Here is a 22614-nt window from a genome sequence, read left to right on the forward strand (position 1 = left end):
CTTTGTCAACATTCACTGCTGAAAAGATCAATTCCTCCAGCTTCAACTGTGTGAAGAACCCTCAGAATGGGAACCAGGAGCAGCGCTGCTGAACAGAACATTTGCATTCGCGTGACTGATCAAACCGAGCCAGCTCCGTTAGCGCTCCCGCGTTGCTGGATCACAACGGCCTTTCCCGTCCTCGAATCCTCAAAGCTCTTTACAAACGTGTAAAACTAAAAAAATAGATTCCTGTTTGAGTCATATTAGAGAGGAGAGCTGAAGGAAGAGGCAAAGCAGCGACGTGTTTTAAAGGACAGCCTGACATCAATTCAGGGTTTCTACAGCAGAACTGGTGAGAGGAGCCAAATCTTCACTCTCGCCTCCATTTCTGTTCAGAAGCAGCGGCCCCAGTTTATGTTGGATGTTTTCATTACTAGACGAGCGTCCACGTGATAGATGAGATGTGGCCGACCCCGAGGTCAGAGGAGTTGATTCGAAACTGTCATGTACGCAGCAGCAGTAGCAGTAAGCGTGTTCCCCCCACAACCGTGGCCATAAGAGGCGGGCCGTCACGCCTAACAGCCGCGGTCCTGTACAAATCCAGTGCCCAGCAGTAACATTTGCTTCCAAATAAACATGGCACTAGGTTCTTTAACACTGGAGCTGCTGTAGAAAAGTGACAAAGGCTTCAATCCCTTAGTGATTAAATCACAAAAACCGATTTATATATTCTCCATTTGTGTTGTGCCCAGAGGGAACTTCTGTCCCAGTTCAAATGGATTTCTTCCTCCTAATCATTATTGTTATTCATAATGTGGGAGAGGGCTGCTCTGACCCGCAGATTCCACAGCACACAGTCTCGTTTATTTAGCGTTTCAAACAAAATGATCTATATGCGTTAATCTTGTTGGGGTGACGGACGGCGGTGGGGCTCAGATGTAGTCGTCGTCCACCGGTTCTCCTGGTGTGTCACAGTGATGAAGGAAAAGAACCACCACTCTCTGAAAGACTCCTTTTTTGCTCTGTCGGCGCTCGGAGATCTCTTCCCCAACAGTCTCCATGCAGATGTCGGCAGAGAGTTGACCTTTCCGCCGCGGTGCATAGATGGTTGCTAAGAGACGGGGAAACAAGTTCAGAGCCTACATTTTTGTACCGATCACAGCCGTTTTGAGCGAACTTACAGCTCTCATCGTCCTCGAAATCATAGCGAGCGTAGCTGTTAGCTTCAGCTGCTTTAAGAGTCCTGAGCCAAGGGAAATCTGTGACCATGCTGTAGGGGGCGCCATCAACCAAACCTGACACAGACATGAGAAAAACCTGATCAATAAACCAACCATCACATATAGAACCCTCCTTATTTACAGATGATGGGTTGATATATTAATATATAGATGTGTTGTGCTCCTATGGACTCTGCTGTGCAGACAGGATGTGGATCAGCCGTCCTGTCGACCTTGTTTTCCATACCGGGGTTATTAACTCATCAGCTACGGTATTTAAACTTTGCTCTACTCCTCATTCATCACCTGGTGGTTCTGTCAGCAGGTAAACACCAGCCCAACCCTCCAGTGAGACCAGTTTTTAAAACAGCCTCTCTGCACCATTATGTGACACTGGGTCCACCTCAAAATTCCAAAAGGTTGCAAGGACTGTTTAAATGTTCCAAATATTTTTGAAATCAGGCCTGTACATCCGTTTACACTGGGAAAATGAAACCATCCTACCCTCCAGTGTGTAGATATCCCGCCCCCAGGGGTATCTAGGATGCTTTTTCACATCCTCTTCAGTCCTGGTGGCCTCAGGGAAGAACTCATATTTAATCAACTCTCTGGAATAGAAACAGGGGAACAAAGATATACACCAGTTTACAGTTTGTTGGTGATAAATCAGCTTCAAACTGACATTTGGCAACATAGTTTACTAATATAAACATTTAGCTTTACATTGTGTAGACAAGATTTGTTATTATCATACTGGTTCTGAAGGTAGGTCGATAATAACAATGATTAATTAATTCCCCTAAATATGAGGGGACATGCAAACCAAACACCTCCATGCAAGCTGCTGGAGAACCCGTGGTTTCTACTTGGGGACGTATCACCGATGATCCAAGAATGAAAGCATCTTGCATGAGGAGGTTCATCTTTTATCTATCGTTCTACTCACTGGCTGATGTTGGCTATTGTGTCCATCCAGCTGCGAATGCGAACCTTGTTGCGAATATTTGGAGGGTTGCTGAACTCGTGCACGATAGCGATGTGGTAGGGATACGGCCCCTGAAACAGCTGCTGCTCTAATGCAACCGTGTCAACCTACAGGAACAAAAGAGCGTGGATGCGGGGGGGGGAATGAGGAAGATATGAAATACAGCCAATAATGTGGACAATGACAACTTTTTCTCAGTTCATAATAACAGAGTGATTTAATGACTTACCTGATGCATGGGGCGCATGTAGATAATGCGATTCCTCTCAGGAGGCATTCTTAATATTTGATCTAGGACCTGTTCCATGTCCAGCTTTTTACATTGAGCATAATCAAATCGATTTACTATGGGGGCGCTTTCAACTCGCAGCTGCTTCAGCACTCGACATCTGGTGGCTGAAGATAATGACAGGAAAAGAGAAAGAATAGTGGCGATCTCATATTTGATAAAGTGCAACCTTTGGGATGCGTGCCATTTAAAAGTTAGCGTCAGTGCGCCATCTAGCGGTAAAACGGGGAAACCTCTATTTTGTACGTTACCATGAATGAACATCATCTTGGGGCAGTCTTTGAGGACCAGGTCAGTGATCCCACAGTTGGTCAGTGTTATACCCACTAAGTTTTTACTCTTCAGAGATAAAACCTGCATGTACAACAGCGCAAACAGAAAATAACAACCTTTAACTGCAAGGTCTCAATTATTAGATATAAACATTTAAAAGACAAAATGATGAACATCTAGCAATTTGTTTGGTCTCCAGAAGACTGACGTGTCAATCAAGGAATGTGGAGTATATATGAGAGCATATATAAGAATACGGAGTAAATTAAAAGATACATTAAAACTAATCACCTGCTCTTACATGAAAGAGATGAATATAAGTAATCTAGAAAGAAGGGAGGAAGTACCTGTATGTGGTCGTCCTCGGTGACTGGGTCTGAGGTGCTCGTTGACTTGTCTGCCATTCTTTTCTTTCTCACTGTTAACCGAGACGCTGGTCTGGAAAAATCTACGAAACACCAAATATATAAATTCTGCATACAGAAAGGTCGTGCAAATGCTGAAGTTGAGTGATTGGAGGGAGCAAATAGAATCCAACAAAATGTTTAGCAACATAAAACTAAAATCCAGCTGCTGCACAGCTGGATGACTGACTGTACCTGCATTTGGAACTCCAACCTTACCAGTCTCGGGTGCAAGAGGTACAGAAGACAAGCGCGTCCTTGATCTCGTCAAAGGTCGTCTAGGAACAAAATCTTGGCAAGCGCCGGGACCGTGCTGGTTTACAGCAGACCTGGAAGGAGCGGCTCGTCTGTCCTCTTGTCCAGCCAGCAGTGCTATTCTCCTGGAGTCCTGATTTCCAGTAACAGTGGTAGAATCCAGACACACCCCGCCAGAGTTTTGTCCAACACCAGCCTCTAGTGTACCCCTCTGTGCTCTGGGGGGCCCCTCAGGGTTGTCAATCCCTCCAGATGTGTTCTGTCTCTGGGCCATACCAGCCACCATACTCCCACACCCACCCACCTGCCTAGCTGGGGCTCCCCCAGCTCCTGCCCTTCCCACAGGTCCAGTCACTGGCTTTGCTCGAGTCCTTGTTGGTCCTGCAGCACTTCCAGGTCCCCACACAGCTCCAGTGGTGGCCCCAGCCCTTGCGCTGTTCTGCACTGCATCAGGAGTGACGCCTTTACAGTTGCTCCTCTTGGCGTTTTCTGCTGCAGCCTTCATGTCTGCTTTGATCTGTTCGCTGGTCACCTGACAGCTCTTCTCACAGCTGCTCTCCAACACTTGGACCAGTGGCTGATCTGCTGCTGCCTCCCCCGGTACGCCTGAATTGTTGCTGCGGCGCAGGGGAGTCTTTCCTTTACCTGTAAACACAGAAATGGAAATAAATCTATGTGTAAGGTAACATTATATGCATGTGGTTTAGTCCTGTCAAAGATTGTGGATATTGTTACACTGTGGCTGGATTACCCTAAAATACTGTATGTAAAATCCAGACAATTACAACAATTAAGCATTTTAAATGTTCTAATATTTGCCACAGTAAATATTACATATGATAACTAAAAGAATAAAGATAAAACGGAAACAAAAACGATATCCATGTACTTCTCTGATGTTAGTAAATGATGCGATGAGGATCCATTTTCATACTGCAGGTGTGTTTGGGGCTGTGCTGGTACCTTTCGTGCCAGGAGAGGGCTGATGTAATCTGGAAGGTGGCATCAGTCTTGAAACCAGGCCCTCCTCTTCCTCACTGTCCGAGTCTGAGATGACCAAGGGAGGTTTAGGAACACGGACCCCAGCTGGTCTGCCCTGCTGGACCAAACCACTGGGACCTGGTGACGAAGAGGCGTCCTTATTGATTACATGCCATCCATCGTCGTCATCCATCCCATAAACCTGCCACTATTATCGATCTGAGTGGGTTGTAATCAGTATGTTTGGGGATGTTGACAGAGTCAGCACACACCTGTGAATTTGGGCTAACTGTCACGACAATTAGTACTGAATGACACTAATGATTTATTCATTTGATCTTCATTTCAGGGGTATTAAATGTAGATTCCTAATTAAGGCGCAACACAGATGAGGAGAAAAATAAATCCGCCCCCAAACATGGAGGGTAAAGAAGACAAACGCAGGGATTTAATGATGCTCTTTAACACCACGTCCCTTTACTAGAAACTGCAGTGCAGACACTTTAATGTCATATTGTTTGAATGTTCTTATGGTCAGAAATCATCATATCCAAACCTGCTTGCTCTTCATCAGATGGTTGTGTTGTTGGATAACTGGGACCTGGTAATATGTCAGCTGCTGCTTCTTCCACTCCATTGACCTGAGGCTCAGCCTCCATGTTCTCCTCTTCCATCCCCTCCTCCTCTTCCTCCTCATCCAGTGGGTTCACCTCCACCGGTGCTGTGGAAACAGACCCTGTTTTCAGGCGTGCTTCCAGCTGACATCCACTCAAAAGGTGTTTCCTTCACAATATATAATATCTTACTGAATACCGGAAATTCTGAATCTAAAATAAAAACCTCTATCAAAATTACAACTGAAACTTAACTACCGACCAGTGAGACAACAGATGGGACTTGCCATTGTGCACCAGTTGCTGCTCGTGTTGCCAGTGCCTCCGTTGGTTGTTGATGTTGTTGACCGGCGGAGGAGCTGGAGGCAAGTTTGCCTCGTTGTTGTGGTGGTTGTGGTTGTTGTTGTTGTTGTTCTCATTGTCATTGTTGGAGTTCTGGTTGCTGACCAATGCAGAGGAGACACCAATACCAGTTCCTGCACTGAGACCCACTCTGGCGCAGCCCTGATGGGACCAGAAACAGACAGAGGTGGTGAAACCCCGTCCGCCCCTCCAGTATTACCTCAGTCTAGTCATTTATACTCCTCTCTCATCCTGTCACTACCGCTGACCACTGCATTAATATTAGCTTTTTCAAACACCTGAAACTAAAGAACTCCACAAGGCAAAACTAAATGAATATATGAATAATATGGATCCAACTCCGTGGGTGGGTGTTTACCTTTGGTGGTTCTCTGAACATCTGGTCCAAACAGATAAACTCCAGACTGGGAAGTGACTCTATGAACTGGGAAAATGACTCAAGTTTGATAGCGTGGCACCGAAACAACGTCAGATCGACAAGACGGCTCCATCTGGACTGATCTGAGGACAGAAAGATGTGCAGCAGCGCATCAGCGGCCACACAGTCTTATAAACACAAACACATGGACAGCAATAATCCAAGAGTTTCTCTACCTGTGATCCAGTAATGGGGGTTGTGCAGGTGGGGGCAGTTGTAGATGAGCAGATATTTTATGTTAGTGAACACCTCGTTTACGACTTTTAACCCAATATCAGTGATGATGCCAGGGTTTTCGATGACGTCAGCCAAACCGTACTTCACCAGTTCTGAATGGCTCATTTTACCTGCATATGGAGACGTACAAAGTCACTCTGACTGATTTAGAGGGGAAAATGTAATATTTCTAACAGAAAGTAAGAGGTTAATCATGTCAGCCACCAAACACGAACTGTTTTTGGTGACATTAGTATTATGTTGTTTTAGTCGTAACAGAAGGTGGCGCAATCAGATAATTATGTTAAAGTTGTACATCTACAACCCAAACATACACAGGCACATGAAAATAGAAACGCATAAGGTAATTACTGAAGCGAAACAATCATTAATATCTGAAATTAATCCATAATCTGAAAACAGGGACAAACATTGCAACAGGAACTCATCGACATATCCCAGATGAAGTGTCTCAAACTGTGGAAACTCCAGTTCAGCCATTTTCAGAGCAGAGAAGACTCCATCTTTAGTTAAAGAAGGCTGGATACGGAGCTCATGTAGCCTGATGAATGGAAACAGTATCATTAAATGCATGTAAACCTTTGCAGGTAGACCTAGCTTTTAACAAAGAAGGTCCACCAGGTTCTTGCATTAACTATTGTTAATTTTAATTTGAGGAGCTGATGTTTGTTAAGCCTGGTTGGTGTAGTAGAGGTCAGCAACTAACGAGGCTCCAAAAACCTCACAATCAGCACGACAGCCATGTGGAATTCAACACATGAATGAATGGAAACAACCCTGGATCTGCACCTGCGAGCAGCTGTGATGATGAGGTAGCCCAAGTCCACTTCCAGAGCGTTCTTACAGGCTCCAAACACGATGGTCTGGAGATTCCGAAATCCTCCTACAGATACACAGAATCCGCCCAAAAAACTCAGAGTGGCTCTAACAGTAGTTATCTTATCCTGCAGATCATCTACAAATCCTAAACGTTATCAATATTCAACATCTGAAAGAGTATAAAACCACCAGTGACACCAGAACAAGATCAGGGTGAGATTAGAGAAGCAGAAAACACTGATGTAAAAATGTGTATGTCTACAAAATGTGTCTAAAACACAAACTCATATAGAGACTTTCAGAATGGTTTTGTCTCTTTCAAATTTAAGTAAATAAACATTTACTTTTAAATTATAGATATTTCTTCTTTTTTATTATCTAATTATCCAATTAATAAGGTTTAATACCACAGCAATCATCATATTTTACTGATATTCAGCATTTTCCAATGTTCCAGACATATTTGCTACTTATTTTAGTATATATTTGGATCTAATCTCAGGAATTGTAAAAAAATAAGTAAAAAAATCTTTAGTTTAGGTGTATGTAAACATTTGAATCATAGCTACTTAAATGGTGTTTAGATTTTGTATCAATTCAAACTTTAACACTCCTATTTAAAAATGTTCACGTTCATAAATGGTGCATTATTCTCATAAACTCATTTCTTCATACCTGATCTCCAGCTGTCCTCCACCACATGTTGGATCAACCCTCCCAGGAAGGGAACTCTCACCAACTCAAGTTGTTCTAGATTGCGGGCCGAGGCTAAACCAGTAACCAGGGGTACGTATTTGAGGGAGTTGGTGGGCCCTGCACAGTTCCGCATGACAAATGTTCTCAGGCTTACGCACAAAAAGTCCTTAAAAGGCTGAGGTTTGGTGAGACGAACCCATTTCAGGTAAAGGTGGCGCAACATAGACAGACACGGGATCTCTGGGACATTCACACCTAAAACAAGCAAATATGTGAGAAGTTTCCTTTTATTGGTAAAATGTCTCTCAAAGTGCTTCATTTATTGCAACACATAGCGTGTCTTAACAAATAAGTGGAAAGGTCACAGTTGGTAACACTTCTTATATATAAGAATATGGTTTAGTTATAATATAACATGTGTGAATCTAATCCAAGCAAAAATGCTTCATTAATTGGTGGATTCCTCACAGCATGTCTAAGAGCATTGCTTAAACCTGGGTCACACATAATGATGAGCAGTTTCTCTATTCGATTCTATTACTATTCTTTACCTTCCAGTCTGTTGTAACTCATAAATTCTTATTTCTATTCTCCATTTCAGTTGTAATTGTGAGCTAGTAGCTGTTACAGTTGTTTCCATGACGTCCTACTCACCCACTAAATGTAGTGTCTGGATCTTTGCAGTTATGGGGATGGTCAGTTTGTTCTCAGCAGGAATTGGAAAAGCTCCATTCCGGTTGCGGAACTTTCCCAGTATATGAACCTGAGGCATATAGTTCCATATGGCTTCTACCAACTCCAGGTGTGATGTCTCTACGCCCTACAATGACATTAAATATGGGCAAAAGCTTTGGTTGCTGTGCACAAACACACTACAGCCTATTTCAGGTCCACAGCGCTCACTGGTTTATGGGAACACTTACCAGTAGTTTAGGACAAGCTTGAAGTGCCTCCAAGACCCCTGGTATACTAAAGGCCTCATAGCCTCTCACTCGTCTTCTCTCCAGGTAACGGGGGTGGAGGCCATACAGCTGCTCCAGATCTGGCATCTTCTTCAGAAGGAGCAAAAAGCTGCCATCTGTAAAACCTAAAGAAGAAAATGCAACAGAACCAAGAATGACCCATCCTTCCTTTTATTACAGCTGTCTTTCACAGGCTTTCAATCCTTAGAGGCTTTGTTGCTGAGCTCCACACTACTGCCTCTCTTTATAATGGACAAAAGTCACTACGTTCACATGATACTGGATGATTTTGGAAAAGCGAATTATTGCGAATTACTACAGATAACATACAGTATAAATTGTTACCTCAATTCAAAAATAACTGACAACTGAAGTGCATGTAAATGTGGAAGTCAAACTAATATCAGAATTCTCCTTGTCTGACTAAGAGATGTGGATAATACCAATTGAAATTAGTTGTCTTCAGTAATTCTTCACTGTACGGTAATTGGAGATAAATTAGAAAACACAGGTGGGCATACTCCAAAACCACTACACTGAAGTATGAACCAGTGACAAAAACATCAAAGAATAAGAGGGAGGCAATAAGGGAGTGCATGCATTTTATCTGCACAATACATACAATGTAAATTACATAGACATACGAGATGAACAAAGTTAAACAACTATCCAACTTCCTGTTGTGAAACGTCACTTTCCCGCCTGACTCCAGCTGATTTTTTGTGTAATGTTATATTCAACCAGTAGGGGGCGCTGTGTTAACCCGCTGAAAAGATGCCTGTCGCCAACACCCGAATCCTGACACCAAAGTCGAATTTTGAGGAAAGCTCGATTCATCCGTGCATGTAAACGTGTTTGAGACAAATTGTACATTTTTGTTCAGGCAAATCATTGAAATAAATTACAGACCAATTTGCCTTATTTTCAAGATACAAAACTAGAAAGTTGATATTTGTGATCATTTGTGAAAGGGAAATGTGTGATATCTGGAAAAGACGGAAGACGGAAGAGAGAGGGGGCAATAGGATGCCCTGGAAAAATAAATTTAGAACCAATAATCATTCCTTCAATTGCGACCAGGCAATATTTATGTCACGAATCTTTTTTTTTTTTTTTGAGAATTGATCATTTCTTATAAACTGACAGCTTTTGTGTAAAATTCACAGTATTTAAACATTTTAGATAGAAAGGTCAGTCTTTTGCTAGCTTGTTACCAGCGTACCAATATTAGTGTCCAGTATTAATAGCCTCAGATAATTATTTCTATTGTTTGAACTGAAACCAGTCTAACAACTAAATCTTGAACTTATTGTGATAGAAATCCGACTAAAGTCAGAAGCAGCCTGAATCAGCTGAGCTGCAACCACGAACATGTTATTTCTTTCATCGTGAAGGCGAACACAGCTGTGAGCTCTTACCTGAAGGCATATATTCCCACCAGCGCCCGGCACACAGGTCCACCACCTTGACCACTCGCAGGTACAGCGTTACAGCTTCTCGAAGCTTTCTGGACAAACACTCCAAACACATGATGTCTCTCATGGGAAGGTACCTACACAGAACCACAGGGAAACACTTTGCTTTATATGCACCATCATTTTAAATGGGCTACGTTTCTGTCGTATTTTTAAAACTACAATAAACCACATATAACCAGTTTTGAATCATTTTGTGAAAGATAATCACAAAACAAACAACAGATATATTAGATTAAATCAGATATATGATCATAATAAAGGAAGGATTCCATTTGAATATCTTTACTAAGGCACATATAACTTGTGTAGGACATGAGATGATGAGAACACGCAAAGAAAAGGTTTAAATAAAAATAAAGAAAAGCATTCAAAATTAAACCAAAAACCTGGTTGAAATTAAATTAAATCAGTGGATTTCATGAAGTGGAAATTGTTAAACCTCTGCAGTGTCACAGAGCTCACAGATTTTCTAAGCTATGGCCAAAAATTTGACAATGCATCACTGCAATGAACACCAACAGAGCTCTAACGGTTCAGCTCACACACTACATATATTCACACACTCTTCTATTTCTTAAAACAACAGTTACTGCTGTATTTGGACGGATGATGAAAAAGAACAAATGTCAGTAATACAATGGTAAAGCAAAGTAAATGGCTAAAACTATAATCATTTTGAATATGACAGAATTCCAGATAGAATACACTATATTATAATGCACACAGCAGAGTGTTATAGGTAGAGGGCATAGTACCTGAATATGTGACAGAGAACCTCATGGGACAGCTCATTGATGTAGTCTTTGGGTTCACTGGGTCTTGAACCAGGTTCTCCCACACCACTGCCCCCTACAGGCTGGAGTTTACAGGCCTTCCTCCTTGGACCCATGGCTTCACCGTCCCTCCACCAGCCTCTACAAACACAACTCGTCTGTCCTGTTGTGTGGCTTCAGTTCCCAGCATGAACCTAAGGTCTCCACAGCACAAAACAAAAAGAAAGAAGTTGTTAGAGAAGTATTTTATATCAAATGATTTGTCTCATCACTTGTTCTACAGTCAGCCATACAAAGGGTTTATCATCACGAATTGTAGCAATGGCTTCAGTGTGAAAGATGTATGGAATTAAAATTTAGGAAGCAAAATCCTTGAAATCAAGGAAGCTATTACGAATGGTACTTGTATCTTTTATTAGACGATGCTGCTTGGGAGGCTCCGGATTTGACCTCTCCACACAAGACTATTAATGAACTATCACAGTTCATCTTAGAACAGCTGTGACAATTATGTCAACCAATAACCCCCATTTTATCAAGGGTTTTTCTTCACTACCACAGATCTTAAAGACACCATATTGTCAACCAGTTCTATAAACTAAACAGATCAAATAAAATATGTTTTAATCGCAGACAGTGCTGGCAACATTAACCAAAGGCAGTGGCTCATATTTTAGCTTTAACGTTTCAGTTTCATGACGGCAAAAATATTAACAATAGTATAGAATATACAAGTTTAGAATAAACACGTTTTGCCTTCTGATCTATTCAGTTCCAAACTGTACGATAAATTTAAATAAGTACTCAAATATACCTTAGCCAACAATATAAAGATTCTTCAATCCCTGGAGCCCATCAGCAGTGTGAATACTCTTTATAGAACATTATAGATCTCTATAGATCATTTCAGTTAGCAGGTCTGTATCAATCATTATGGGACGTATACGTCTAATGGCGCCACCGAATAGATAAATACTTTCTGCAGGCATTTCTAAACCCTAAATTCTCAAGAAAAACGACCCAATATATACGTATAATAAAGCTAGGTCACTATATCAGAATACCTTTAAGTAAAACCACTACAATTTACATGGAAACGTGTGACATTAGCAATACTGGTTACAGCTGACAGGCAAGTTTGCGTCAGTGGGAAGAGCAGCAACGAACACGGAACATAATTGCATGAAGTTCAACATTATACGATGCTAACTTGCGTATCATAGCTTAGTGAAATGCATATTTCACTCAGTTACATGAGTAAACAACCCGGTTTTCTGGTTGCATCTTTTGTAGGTAACCTACCATTAACAGCTCAACGATTAAGAGATGTTGCTCTTCAAACATGTTGTAAACATAGTTGTTGTGGGACTACTTTACTACAGCACTTCGTCTTCTTCTTTGTTTTTAGTTTCTTCTTCTGCTACTACTACTACTGCTTCTTCTTCTTCTTTTGCTTCTTCTTCTATTTTGCAGGGACTCCACCTGCTGGGCGGTTTTCTATTGACAAAAGAAAATAAAACAATGCTAAAAAAAAAAAAAGTTAAAAGAAAAGTGGCCAATACAACTTGAGCGTAAAAATTAAATTGCATCAATAGTGGGAAATAATGTCGTATTTTTAATTAGCATTTACTTGGATGTAAAGTCTGCTCTTTGAAGTTGCCCTGCCCAACGCACCTGCCTTTAATTGTCCTGACGAGACAACTCATGCTTTTCAATCAAATTAATTTGAACTGAGCTGACATCCTAAGCAACTGTGTTAATGGACATTAGAGCGTTTGTAAATTCCACTCCAGAAGGTGGCGTTATCGCTCCGCAGAAAAGACGGAGAAGAAGAAGAAGAAGGCGGAAGGAGGAAGAGGAGGAGTGTGCTGTGACGTGATTGGATGAGAGTTAACCAATAAGAAGGTGACAGAAGCTCCTCTTACGTGGGGAACGCCAGTCTGATCAGTGTGGGAGAATGTACGGAAAACTTTATATTTTCCTCTTTGCCTTTATATTTGTCTACAACGATCGCGTTGATGGACAGATGAAAAAAGAGGTAAATCAATCAACACAAAAATCAATCTTTATAAAGTTGGGGTGTCATTTTATAGCGCTTTGAAGGAACCTCCCGTCTGTGTTAGTCCTGCAGAGTTAAAAGAAGAAGTTATGCGCCGCGTTAAGTTGGTTGCAAGAGTAGATTTCAATAAAACATGATTTTATCGTGACACACTGGCAAAGTTATAGCACATGTAATTGATCAGTTGGGTTATATTTCATGGCAAGTTCAAAGTGTGTTTGAAGGTTGTAGACACGCCGGTGTATGCAACTCATGAGGTCAGTGCAGGAATATGGATCTTTAGCCTCCAATATAAAGCAGATAGCTTTATGACACGAATCCACCACGACTGCGTTAAAGTAACGACACAGGATAAAACAAATTGTGATTTTAGGGAATATGACACTTTTACTAAACTCCTATTTACACGAAAATCCACGTTTTCTAGCAACTATTACTCAAAAGTATGTGCATCTTTATTCCCACAAAGACTATTAATTATACAGTTTATGTATCATGCGCTGTCCGTTTTAAATGTTTTTGCCTTGAGTCTTTCTCTATACAATACAAAATTTCTGTCTTAGTCCCAAACCAAGTTTATATGACATATGGATGCAGCTTTGACATAAAAGTGGACCATTAAAATCCATCAGTGTCTCAAATGGGTATCAGGCGCAACATAAGATAAAGGTACAACCAGAATTTACTGACTCTTAGAGTTCAGTGAAGACAGATGTGGCTGTGTTTACTGATCTGTTGAGTGTGTTCATTAAACATGAGGATTTTTACTGGCGATGCACCTGGGCAGGCTAGAATCCTACACTGGTAATCCTCTCATTCTGACTGGTGATATCTCTCAAAGCTCTCCATTTGCATCAGTCTTTCTTTGGACCTCATATTGCATGTTATCATTTATGTAGCCGCATTACACAGATAGCAAAGAATTGAACTTGATAACTATTATCTGCTTCATTTGTCTCCATGTAAAACTTCACCCATCACATTTGACGAAGAAACCGCCGTCAGTCAATTTTCAAAGTACTTGTGAATAGAATAACTGTGAACTCTAAATGGTAAATCCATAATAGTAATGAAATTCCTGTTATAACAGCTCAAAATCTGCACTTCAGTCAGATTTTTATTGTCTCTACTGTATTTTTGTATGAACTTTGCAACATTTTTACGCAAGTACTTAAAGTACGCAGTAGTACTGATTTGAATTTTCTGGATTCAAATTTCAAATGTTTTCCTGTTTTGTAGTCGAGCTGTAGTGCAGTAGCAGTAGAAATTGTGTGCGTGTGTGTGTCTTGTGTAGACTCTGCTGTCAGAGAAGGTGGCCCAGATGATGGAATGGACCTCCAAACGTTCTGTCATCAGAATGAACGGGGACAAGTTCCGTCGTTTTGTCAGAGCTCCTCCCAGGAACTACTCTGTGATCATCATGTTCACAGCTCTGCAGCCACAAAGACAGTGTGGAGTCTGCAGGTAAAGTGCAACGGCAACAAATTAGAACCCGGGGATAGATTCTGGAAATGGAAAATTCTTCTCTTTCTTCCAGACAAGCTGATGAGGAGTTCCAGGCTCTGGCTAATTCTTGGCGTTATTCCTCTGCCTTTACTAATAAAGTGTTCTTTGCATCTGTTGACTTTGATGAAGGATCGGACGTCTTTCAGATGGTGAGAAGCTTTCTATTTTTGTATGAAATCTGTTTGACCTGCATTATGTTGCACACAGATGCAAACTTAGATGTAACAGAGGAACACTTAAAATATTTTGATTGGAATCAGAGTAAGTTCCTCCCATTTTTGTTCTGCTATGTGCTGTATTCAGCCTCCACCTTTGCTAGATTTGGCTGAGACCGAACACACTGGTGTTCTTTATCCCTCAGTGTTTGGTAGATTTTTCTCCATCTGCATTCTTCACTGAGCTTCTGGTGTCAAAAAGTGTTCCAGATGATCATTATGAGCAAACGGATATGTTTTCTCTTTCGAAGCAGATGATACGCTCAGAAATGTGAAATATTTTTCCCCAAAGTCTGGAAAGTAAATTGTTTCTTTAATGCCTCTGGTAACCTTTCCAGGAATTCCAGATTATATTTGTATTCCAGAATTCTAGATTAGCATTTTCCACACCAAAACACATTCATCGCTTCATGGCTCCATCCTGAGTGGTCCAGATGAATGTGGAGCTCCAGACTTGAGCTTCATGGTTTTTGGCCATGGTGGATTTCTTTTCATTTCCTTCAGTTTCTCCTGATGACGTTGGGAACATGCAGCCTTTGCAGATGCATTTGCAGTTAAACCTCTCGTCTCATATTTATTCTAAATAAATAATCATATTTGTGTTGTTTGGCTTGCAGCTCAACATGAACTCTGCTCCTACCTTCCTTCATTTCCCGTCCAAAGGAAAACCTCGTAAGGCTGACACCTATGAACTGCAGGTCAGAGGTTTTGCAGCTGAGCAGCTGGCGAGATGGGTGGCAGACAGGACCGATGTGCAGGTAAAACCCAAACATGGTGCCGAGTCTGAGGTTGCGTTCACACTGCAGGCCTTAATGCTCCATTCTGATTTATTGCTGAACTCCGCTTTTCTTGTTTAGCTGTTCTGGTTACGTGTGTAAATGTCTCCCGTCTGCAGACTGCAATGTGAACGGCTCACACTCCTGAAGTGAGCCGCACGCTCAGTTGAACATTATATGACGTCACACACAGAACGTTGATTAGGGAAGCAGCCGCTGAAGCTGGTCAGTTTGTCTAGATTTACAAGTGTGTGTGTTGGCAGCTGGCAGATTTACAAGTGTGTGTTGGCTAAAAGGAGGATTACGAGAAGACCTTTTAAGTTTGGATTGAACCAAAGTTCTAAGTCCAAAAAATTGTTATCTCCTCACTGGCTAACTCCATCATTGCTGTCTTCCATGTTTATCATCGTCATGGTGACCCCTGTTCCCTCTTGTTTTTGCTAAATCTGTGCTGGTTGTGATAATGGAATCAAAACCGTTGCCGTGTTTGTGCTTGTTCTTGTTTCTCAGATTCGTATCATTCGTCCTCCGAACTACGCGGGGCCTCTTCTGCTGGGCTTCCTCCTGGCTGGGATCGGAGGCCTGGCATATTTACGGAGAAACAACCTGGAGTTTCTATTCAACAAAAACGTGTGGGCCTTCTCCGCACTGGTAACGTCATCATCCATCTTTGTACCTACTTATAGAATTGTTATTGGTCACATCCACTTTGGCCGTGGGTCAGTGATGCTGTGGAAGTTAACAGTACTCACACTGAGGGACTGCACACTTGTGGAGCTGAATGTTTATGGAGTCGGTGCGTTAATAAGTAAATAACTAAACTGCCTTTCACCTCTGTGTCTGTCGAGCTGACACAATCAAAACCAGACCTACAGCTTTTCAAATACCACACTGCCACTAACAGATTCACAGTCTTATTGAACGCTTATTGTTTGCAGACACATGACAGTTGGGTCATTTCCCTTTGTTACCTTATATTTTCAGAACCAGTTCTACCAGTTAATCCCTGAACAGGAGCACAGATTGTCTATTCAGTTAAGATGCCTCTTCAGTTAAAAGCTATTAGTACTGTAGAACTAAAGTATCTGTGCTAATAGTATAAGTGATAAGAACCAAAAAGGCCTTCATTGTTCTTAGTACACACAGTTGATGTGTATCGGATATTTCTTTTTAAAGGTGACAAAGTGCTCTGACAAATGACAACGTTCAGTTAAACTGGACCAGTCAGCTTTGATTTCCGGTTTGTCTGTTTATGGATTTAAACTTGTTCATTGGGCTGCAACAAATCAGTGAAATGTTCATTATTCTATGCCTTTGAACACCGATCAAACTCCTTTAAATGTCCGATTTATCAGAAATCACCTGTATGTTGTTGGTTTCCAGCCATGCTCAGGTGAGCTGCACTGAGATCATGATCACAGCAGGAAGGGGGAGTTAACATCTGCTGTCAAATCTGAATTAAGATGGATGGATGATGAATGTGTGAGCATTCGGTAATATTTCTCTTCTTTTGGACTGCTCTGTGTATTTTAGTGCTTTGTCTTGATCATGACATCTGGACAGATGTGGAATCACATTCGAGGACCTCCTTACGCACATAAGAACCCCAGCACCGGCCAAATTGTAAGCTGGATGCAGATGATTAACCTGAAATGCTTTATAATGCATCATTTAAACAACGGGAACGCTCTTAAAATGTGTTTCAGAGTTATATCCACGGCAGCAGTCAAGCCCAGTTCGTCGCCGAGACGCACATCGTTCTCCTGTTCAGTATCCTTGATTATAAGGCCTCACACTTTTTATCCCAAAGGTCACCGGCCTTTTGGTTTCTCTTTGTTGGAGTTTTAGGTCGATTCTTAAACCGTAGTTGTTTTGGGAGTTGACCTTGACCTTTGTGTCAGATGCTGCTATTACCATGGGAATGGTGATGCTGTGTGAAGCTGCTTCCTCTGACCTGGAGATTGGCAAGAGAAAAAGTACGTTGCCCACACAGCGACCTGTAAATGATCACACATGTGACTTTTGTGCCCCGAACTATTGATATATTGTTTGTGTGTGTGTGGCAGTTATGTGTGTGGCAGGAATTGCTCTGATGATGGTGTTCTTTAGCTGGCTGTTGTCAGTCTTCAGAGCAAAATACCACGGATACCCATACAGGTAGAGACAGAAGCACTTGGTTACCTGTGTATTTTTCTTCTTCCTTTATCCAAAGTGAGTTATTTTAAAGCGATGTATTTATTTCTGATTGATTAATAGTCTTTTCTTTAACTATTGCAGCTTCCTGATGAGTTGAAGGTAATGAAAAGCCGCTGTTCCTCTCAGCTGCGGATTCCAAGGATCTTGCGTGTGTTTAAGTCACTGTGTCTGCTGACCTTTGACCTTTAGAAGTCTATGCTAAATCATGCAAATACGACGTGCCTCAAAGATGACTCCATTCATCCTCAATTCCCAAACTGTATTTTACCACAAGTCTTTTCTTTTCTACAAGAATATTGAATTTGAAGATGTTGGATTTTCTTATATTTTTGTGTGTGTCCTGTCACCTCTAAATCTTTACATTTTTGAAAACTTATGGAACATATTCCCTAACTTGGCCTCCTGGTACAAGTTAAAATCTGTCAGAAGTGCTTCCATCGTGTGAACGTAACTTTAAAGCTCCTGCACAAATGTCGTCAGAGATAATGCTGATTTTAGATCAATTTCATCAATAAAACTACCAAACTGTCCACACTCTTCTTTTTCCTGTCAGTTTGAGCTATAATATATATATAAAAACCTATTTCAGGTGTCATTTTACATCTCTACCTTTTCAGAGGTGGCTACACGGTTTCTCCTTGCTCGAACAAAAGTCGTTGAACTCAACACTAAGCCATAAAATATGGTTTATAAAGGTTTTTCCCACTAACTTGCTGTCCTTTAACTTATGCATTAGCACCGTGCAGTGCCTTTGTTTCTGTGGATAAACACTGATGCCTTTATTTCTCTCTCTGCCTTTTCCACCGCTGAGGTGACGACCAGATTCAGGATGAAGTCGAATTTACAACTGATCTTTAATTTCCCTGAAGGCAACCTGCAGTCATTTAAAGCTCTGATAGGAAATATCAGTGACGTTCTTGATTTTAACTGAAAAAAAAGTGTAAATGGTCGAGGAAATATGGCTTTTATGATGAGGTGATTCTTCATATGGACTTTATTTGACCTGTTTTTGCGATGGGTGGGGGGGGTTGAGTTAATGCTGTGATGTTGGAATCATTTTCTGTTGGAAAACTTCTGTTGGTAAACCTTGTTGAGCACTAAATCACAAATATGCATATTTTATGTTTTGTAAAACAAAGTGCTTTAATGATGTTTGTACCGGATGAAGAGATTTTGTTCTATTAAAAGAAATTTCTCCTGGATTTCTGTTTTTTTTTTCCCCCCAGTCAAATCTCTTGGGGCCCTTTTTAAATGATTATATGTGCAGAATAAGCAGGTGGAGGACAGTCCTGACTATTATGGTCTGGGAAAGAACACTGAGCTCATCTTCTGAGCAGTGAGTTGTTGGCAGAGAAACTGACTCAAGCAGCAGTTTCCATTTCATGTTTTCAATGAAACTTTACCAACATGGAAACACACAAGGTCACATTTAATCTTGCTGTCACATTTGTTATAAACAGTCATCACCAATATTCAGTTCAAGTATAAAAAGAACCCAAAGACGTACTACAGGTTTATTAAAAATAGACAAAAATACACTTGTGGTGATGCAGAAAAACACTGGCTTAAATCTTTCCAGCCTCTCTGAACTTGGTGAGCAGTCCATCTTCAGCTCTCAGGGGAAAGGAGAGGGTGTGAGACTTGTAGTAGTCCGGGTTGGATTGGAGGTTCTGGATGACATCTCCCAGAAGATGTGCCCTCTCCACTCCACATCCTAGGGCTTCATAGCCCAGCATGTTGAAGTGGACATGCAGGTGGTAGTAGGAGGGTTGGTAGTGCAGGTAGACTCTCAGCTTACTGGCAGGAAGTTCATACTTCTTCATTATGGCTTCCTAAGGAAAAATAAGACAGATGATCTTCCTGCATGGGCAGTACATTTTGGATCTCTCTAACACCAAAATAACTACGTTTCGAGGTCATTTCTCAAAGGCCAGGACATTTTTGTCTCACCTTTCCCTTCTGGAAGACATTCTTCAGTAATGGGAGATGTTCTGCCGTTAACCCTCTGATACTTCTGATGCCTTTCTGGTGAACTATGGCTATCAGGTATAAATCATCAACCTGACAGAAGAAAGCACAATTCACAGTTCAAACCACCCTGCAAAGATTTCTGATATATGTGAAGATCTGCTTTGATAGATGTAAACTTCATAAGTGCTGTCAGGGTAGTCAAGTGTGTCAGGTGTTTGGTGAAACTAGTGAAGTTTTATCCTGAGTGGCAGAATGTGATGAGTTCTGGTCTGAGGAGACCATTTATAAACTGTAAAAAAATAATCCCAGAATAACCTGGATCCTGCAGCAGCTGAGCCCAAACTAGCTCAACAATGAAAGTGTTGTTTATATGTGGAATGCTTGTGCGGATGATAAAATTTCAAAAGCCTTTTAAATCAAGAAGAGGAGGTCATTTGCTTTTCCATTGTCAATCGTCTCAGATTTCATTTGGATTCTGTTACCTGTTTCTGGTTCCATTTGAAGTCTGGGAGGAGAACAAAACCAACATCTGGGTCTGGGTCTTCGTAGACGATCCTCTCTGCCTCGGCCTTCTTCTCCAGGATGTTGTATACCCACTTTTTGGGGTAGAACGTGACGCTTGAGTTCTCCGCGAGGCGTGAGATTTACCTACACGAAAATGTCAGGACTTACCTGCAGACTGAAACTCTGACTCTCGATGTAGGGCAGAGTAATGGAGCTGTAGTCCTCAGCCGTCTCCTCCACCAGGTAGCTCTCCTGACGCTGATATTTCTTTAAGTGCTTCTCTGAGGCTGGACACACCACCGTCACTTTCATCTCTAGAAAACAAGCGTTTTGTTTCCGATCTTTATTTCCACCTGCTGATAAAAGGCTTCTTTATTCATTTCTCTGATTGTACCGTTTAGATGGGGTGGGGGCTGAAGCCGGTAAGTGCTGTAGATGTCGTTCTTCATGTCCAAGGCCAGCGTGGAGCCGCTGAAAAGCTCGGTCAGGGTGTCCTCTGTGATGGGAGGCTTCTCCAGAATAACCACAGCATCCTGGTCAACGAGCTGGTAATAACAGGATAATCAGTTTCTTCTTCCAACAACTCAAAATAACAGAAACTGGCACAGCTGACACAAGCTAGCTGCTAAAAACGCCGATTTAAGGGCGTCAGCATGGAAAACTTTAAATCATTATCTCTGCCAGCCTTCCTATGGGTCGACCAGTGACAAAGACCTGTTTGTGTATATCAGGAAGCGCAGAATAACTTGTTTCCGGGAGGTAGTTTGCTGTTGCTGCTACAGGACGTTTAGAGGTCGCCTGAGGTGATGGTGCAGGTTGGGGGTTGGCCGTAGCTGCCAGGGGGACGTTAGGGTGCCGGGCAAACGGGGACGGCGTCAGGGTTGGGGGTGTGCACCCTGCCGGTGGGGAGTCTGAGGAGGGCATTAATGCCTTTGCGAGAGTCCCCATCATGTGCAGTAGGAGCTGGCTGTTGGCCTGCTGCAGCTCTGTTATGGCTCGGAACTGGCGCTCCTCCGCTTCTTGCTGCATCTTTATGAAGTTCTCGAACACGGCTTTCTCCTCCTCGCGCCGTTTCTGGTCAGCCTCATCCATACGCCTCTTCTGCTGCAAGTAGCTGTCCAAAAAACTCTCCAAGCGATCGGCCTTGCGTTTCCTCTTCCTGACTTGGGCGCCAGGAACCGTCCACTGGATGATGTTGTGCTCTGGCTGGGGCCTCTGGCTCCCTGAGCTGGTTGTGCTCTCATCTTCTTCAGGATGAACTTCCAGGTAGTCTTCATCTCCTGGCAACACAGAACATGTCACTGTAAACAGGTCAATGGCCTGTTAAAGCCTTTTTTCAATGCCTCTGTGTGCGTAATAACCATCATCATGAGAGATTACCGCTTGATTAGGGCTCAGAGTTAAAGACCCAGAAAACCCCACTTACCATTTTTGATCGCGACCCGATCACCGGTGTACTCGAACAGCTCGGTGGGCTCTGCTGATGTGGGCGTCCAGGGTGCTTCCTCTTTAAAAGACTCCACGACCTGCTTGGCTCTGTTTGCTGGGCTGGATCCGAGGATTCCGTCCAGCTCATCGTACCACACGAACTTCTCCTTCTCTTCCGGCGAGCCGCCACTTTTCCCGAGCGCGTCCCGGACCCTGAAATACTGCAGCCGCAGTTTCTTCACCTTAATGCGACACTGTTCCACCGAGCGGTGGAATCCCAGCGCCGCCATCTTCTCGCTAAACAGTTTAAAAACCTCCCTGTTCTTGTGCGTAGACGCCAGCAGCTGCGCCATAGTCTCATCCGACCATATACTGATAAGGGTCTGCACCTCCTCGGTGCTCCACGTCTGCCCTCGGAACATTCTCCACCTTTTCGCCGCTGATCTGGCCCCTGGTCCGCTGGTGCCCCTGAGCCTGGACGCGCTGCGCCCTACGTCAGCTTCCTCCCGGGGTTGGTTGGTTCCTACGTGATGACTCTTCCGTGTATTGGATTTTTTAAATATATATATATATAAACCTAATAAATTTCATTATACGACTTCTCGGAAATGTGCCTTTATGTTTAAAAATCCCCAATGCAATTTTGAGTGTTTATTCCAATTGAAATGGGATGTAAATAAAGCGTTACCTTTCCGTGGATGAACATGGTTTTCTCCCTGGCGGACTCGCTCAAAACTTTGGACATTTTAAACTCAGACAGAACACTTCGGGAATCGGATCCTTCCATAGTTTCACTTGGGTCTTTGTCCGTTTTGGGTCTCTTAATGTCCCTCAGCAACTCCTCGTTTTCTTCACGGCCGGCGTCGCGTTTAGCTACAATGTCCGTCATGTTGTTTAATTCTAAGACGGTGACAAATTCACTCACTTAAAACTCTATAAAAGAGCAGCGTGTTTGTGTTTGCATTCGCACTTTGCACTTCTTCCCCCGCTTCTTCTTCTCCTCCTCCTCTGCAACAGTAACCCGCATTACTGCCACCCCTGGGAGGGATTCGTGGAGAAAAGCCTCCTACTTTCCGTCCACCCTCTTTCAATCGTTTTCATGTATAAAGTAATCTACAATGTTTATGACCTAGATCAGGGGTGGGGAACCCTTTTCATATCGAGGGCCATTTCAATTTTTATAAAGTCCTCCGAGGGCCATACTATTATG

At 42.3% G+C, this 22614-nt stretch overlaps 3 protein-coding genes across 4 annotated transcripts; 1 reads left to right on the forward strand and 2 right to left on the reverse strand.

Moving 5' to 3' along the window:
* Nucleotides 1-824: 824 nt before the first annotated feature.
* On the reverse strand, nucleotides 825-12416 carry fbxo38 (F-box protein 38). Its single transcript, XM_011610377.2, has 22 exons — nucleotides 12380-12416; nucleotides 12052-12246; nucleotides 10732-10950; nucleotides 9917-10050; nucleotides 8460-8623; nucleotides 8191-8356; nucleotides 7516-7791; nucleotides 6811-6904; nucleotides 6432-6562; nucleotides 5961-6131; nucleotides 5725-5867; nucleotides 5291-5507; nucleotides 4946-5110; nucleotides 4372-4527; nucleotides 3373-4053; nucleotides 3097-3197; nucleotides 2728-2830; nucleotides 2417-2583; nucleotides 2149-2294; nucleotides 1707-1810; nucleotides 1164-1277; nucleotides 825-1093 (listed from the first exon to the last, which is right to left on the reverse strand). Exons 3-22 carry the CDS (start codon nucleotides 10863-10865, stop codon nucleotides 915-917), a joined length of 3546 nt encoding a protein of 1181 aa, XP_011608679.2. The 5' UTR covers nucleotides 10866-10950; nucleotides 12052-12246; nucleotides 12380-12416; the 3' UTR covers nucleotides 825-914.
* A 213-nt stretch (nucleotides 12417-12629) lies between these two features.
* LOC101066134 (magnesium transporter protein 1) lies at nucleotides 12630-18703 on the forward strand. The gene is made up of 10 exons (XM_003970089.3): nucleotides 12630-12787; nucleotides 14103-14272; nucleotides 14346-14463; nucleotides 15147-15287; nucleotides 15816-15956; nucleotides 16839-16928; nucleotides 17012-17075; nucleotides 17207-17281; nucleotides 17372-17462; nucleotides 17583-18703. The coding sequence occupies exons 1-10, from the start codon at nucleotides 12707-12709 to the stop codon at nucleotides 17596-17598; spliced, it is 987 nt and encodes a 328-aa protein (XP_003970138.2). The 5' UTR covers nucleotides 12630-12706; the 3' UTR covers nucleotides 17599-18703.
* A 248-nt stretch (nucleotides 18704-18951) lies between these two features.
* Nucleotides 18952-22072, reverse strand: dcps (decapping enzyme, scavenger). Of its 2 annotated transcripts, XM_011610370.2 has the most exons (7): nucleotides 21403-22072; nucleotides 20691-21256; nucleotides 20371-20521; nucleotides 20145-20290; nucleotides 19955-20068; nucleotides 19452-19562; nucleotides 18952-19333 (listed from the first exon to the last, which is right to left on the reverse strand). In XM_011610370.2, the coding sequence occupies exons 1-7, from the start codon at nucleotides 21824-21826 to the stop codon at nucleotides 19067-19069; spliced, it is 1779 nt and encodes a 592-aa protein (XP_011608672.2). In that variant the 5' UTR covers nucleotides 21827-22072; the 3' UTR covers nucleotides 18952-19066.
* Between the last annotated feature and the right edge of the window lie 542 nt (nucleotides 22073-22614).

Source organism: Takifugu rubripes, chromosome 14 (genome assembly GCF_901000725.2).
Source record: "Takifugu rubripes chromosome 14, fTakRub1.2, whole genome shotgun sequence".
NCBI classification, from domain to species: domain Eukaryota; kingdom Metazoa; phylum Chordata; class Actinopteri; order Tetraodontiformes; family Tetraodontidae; genus Takifugu; species Takifugu rubripes.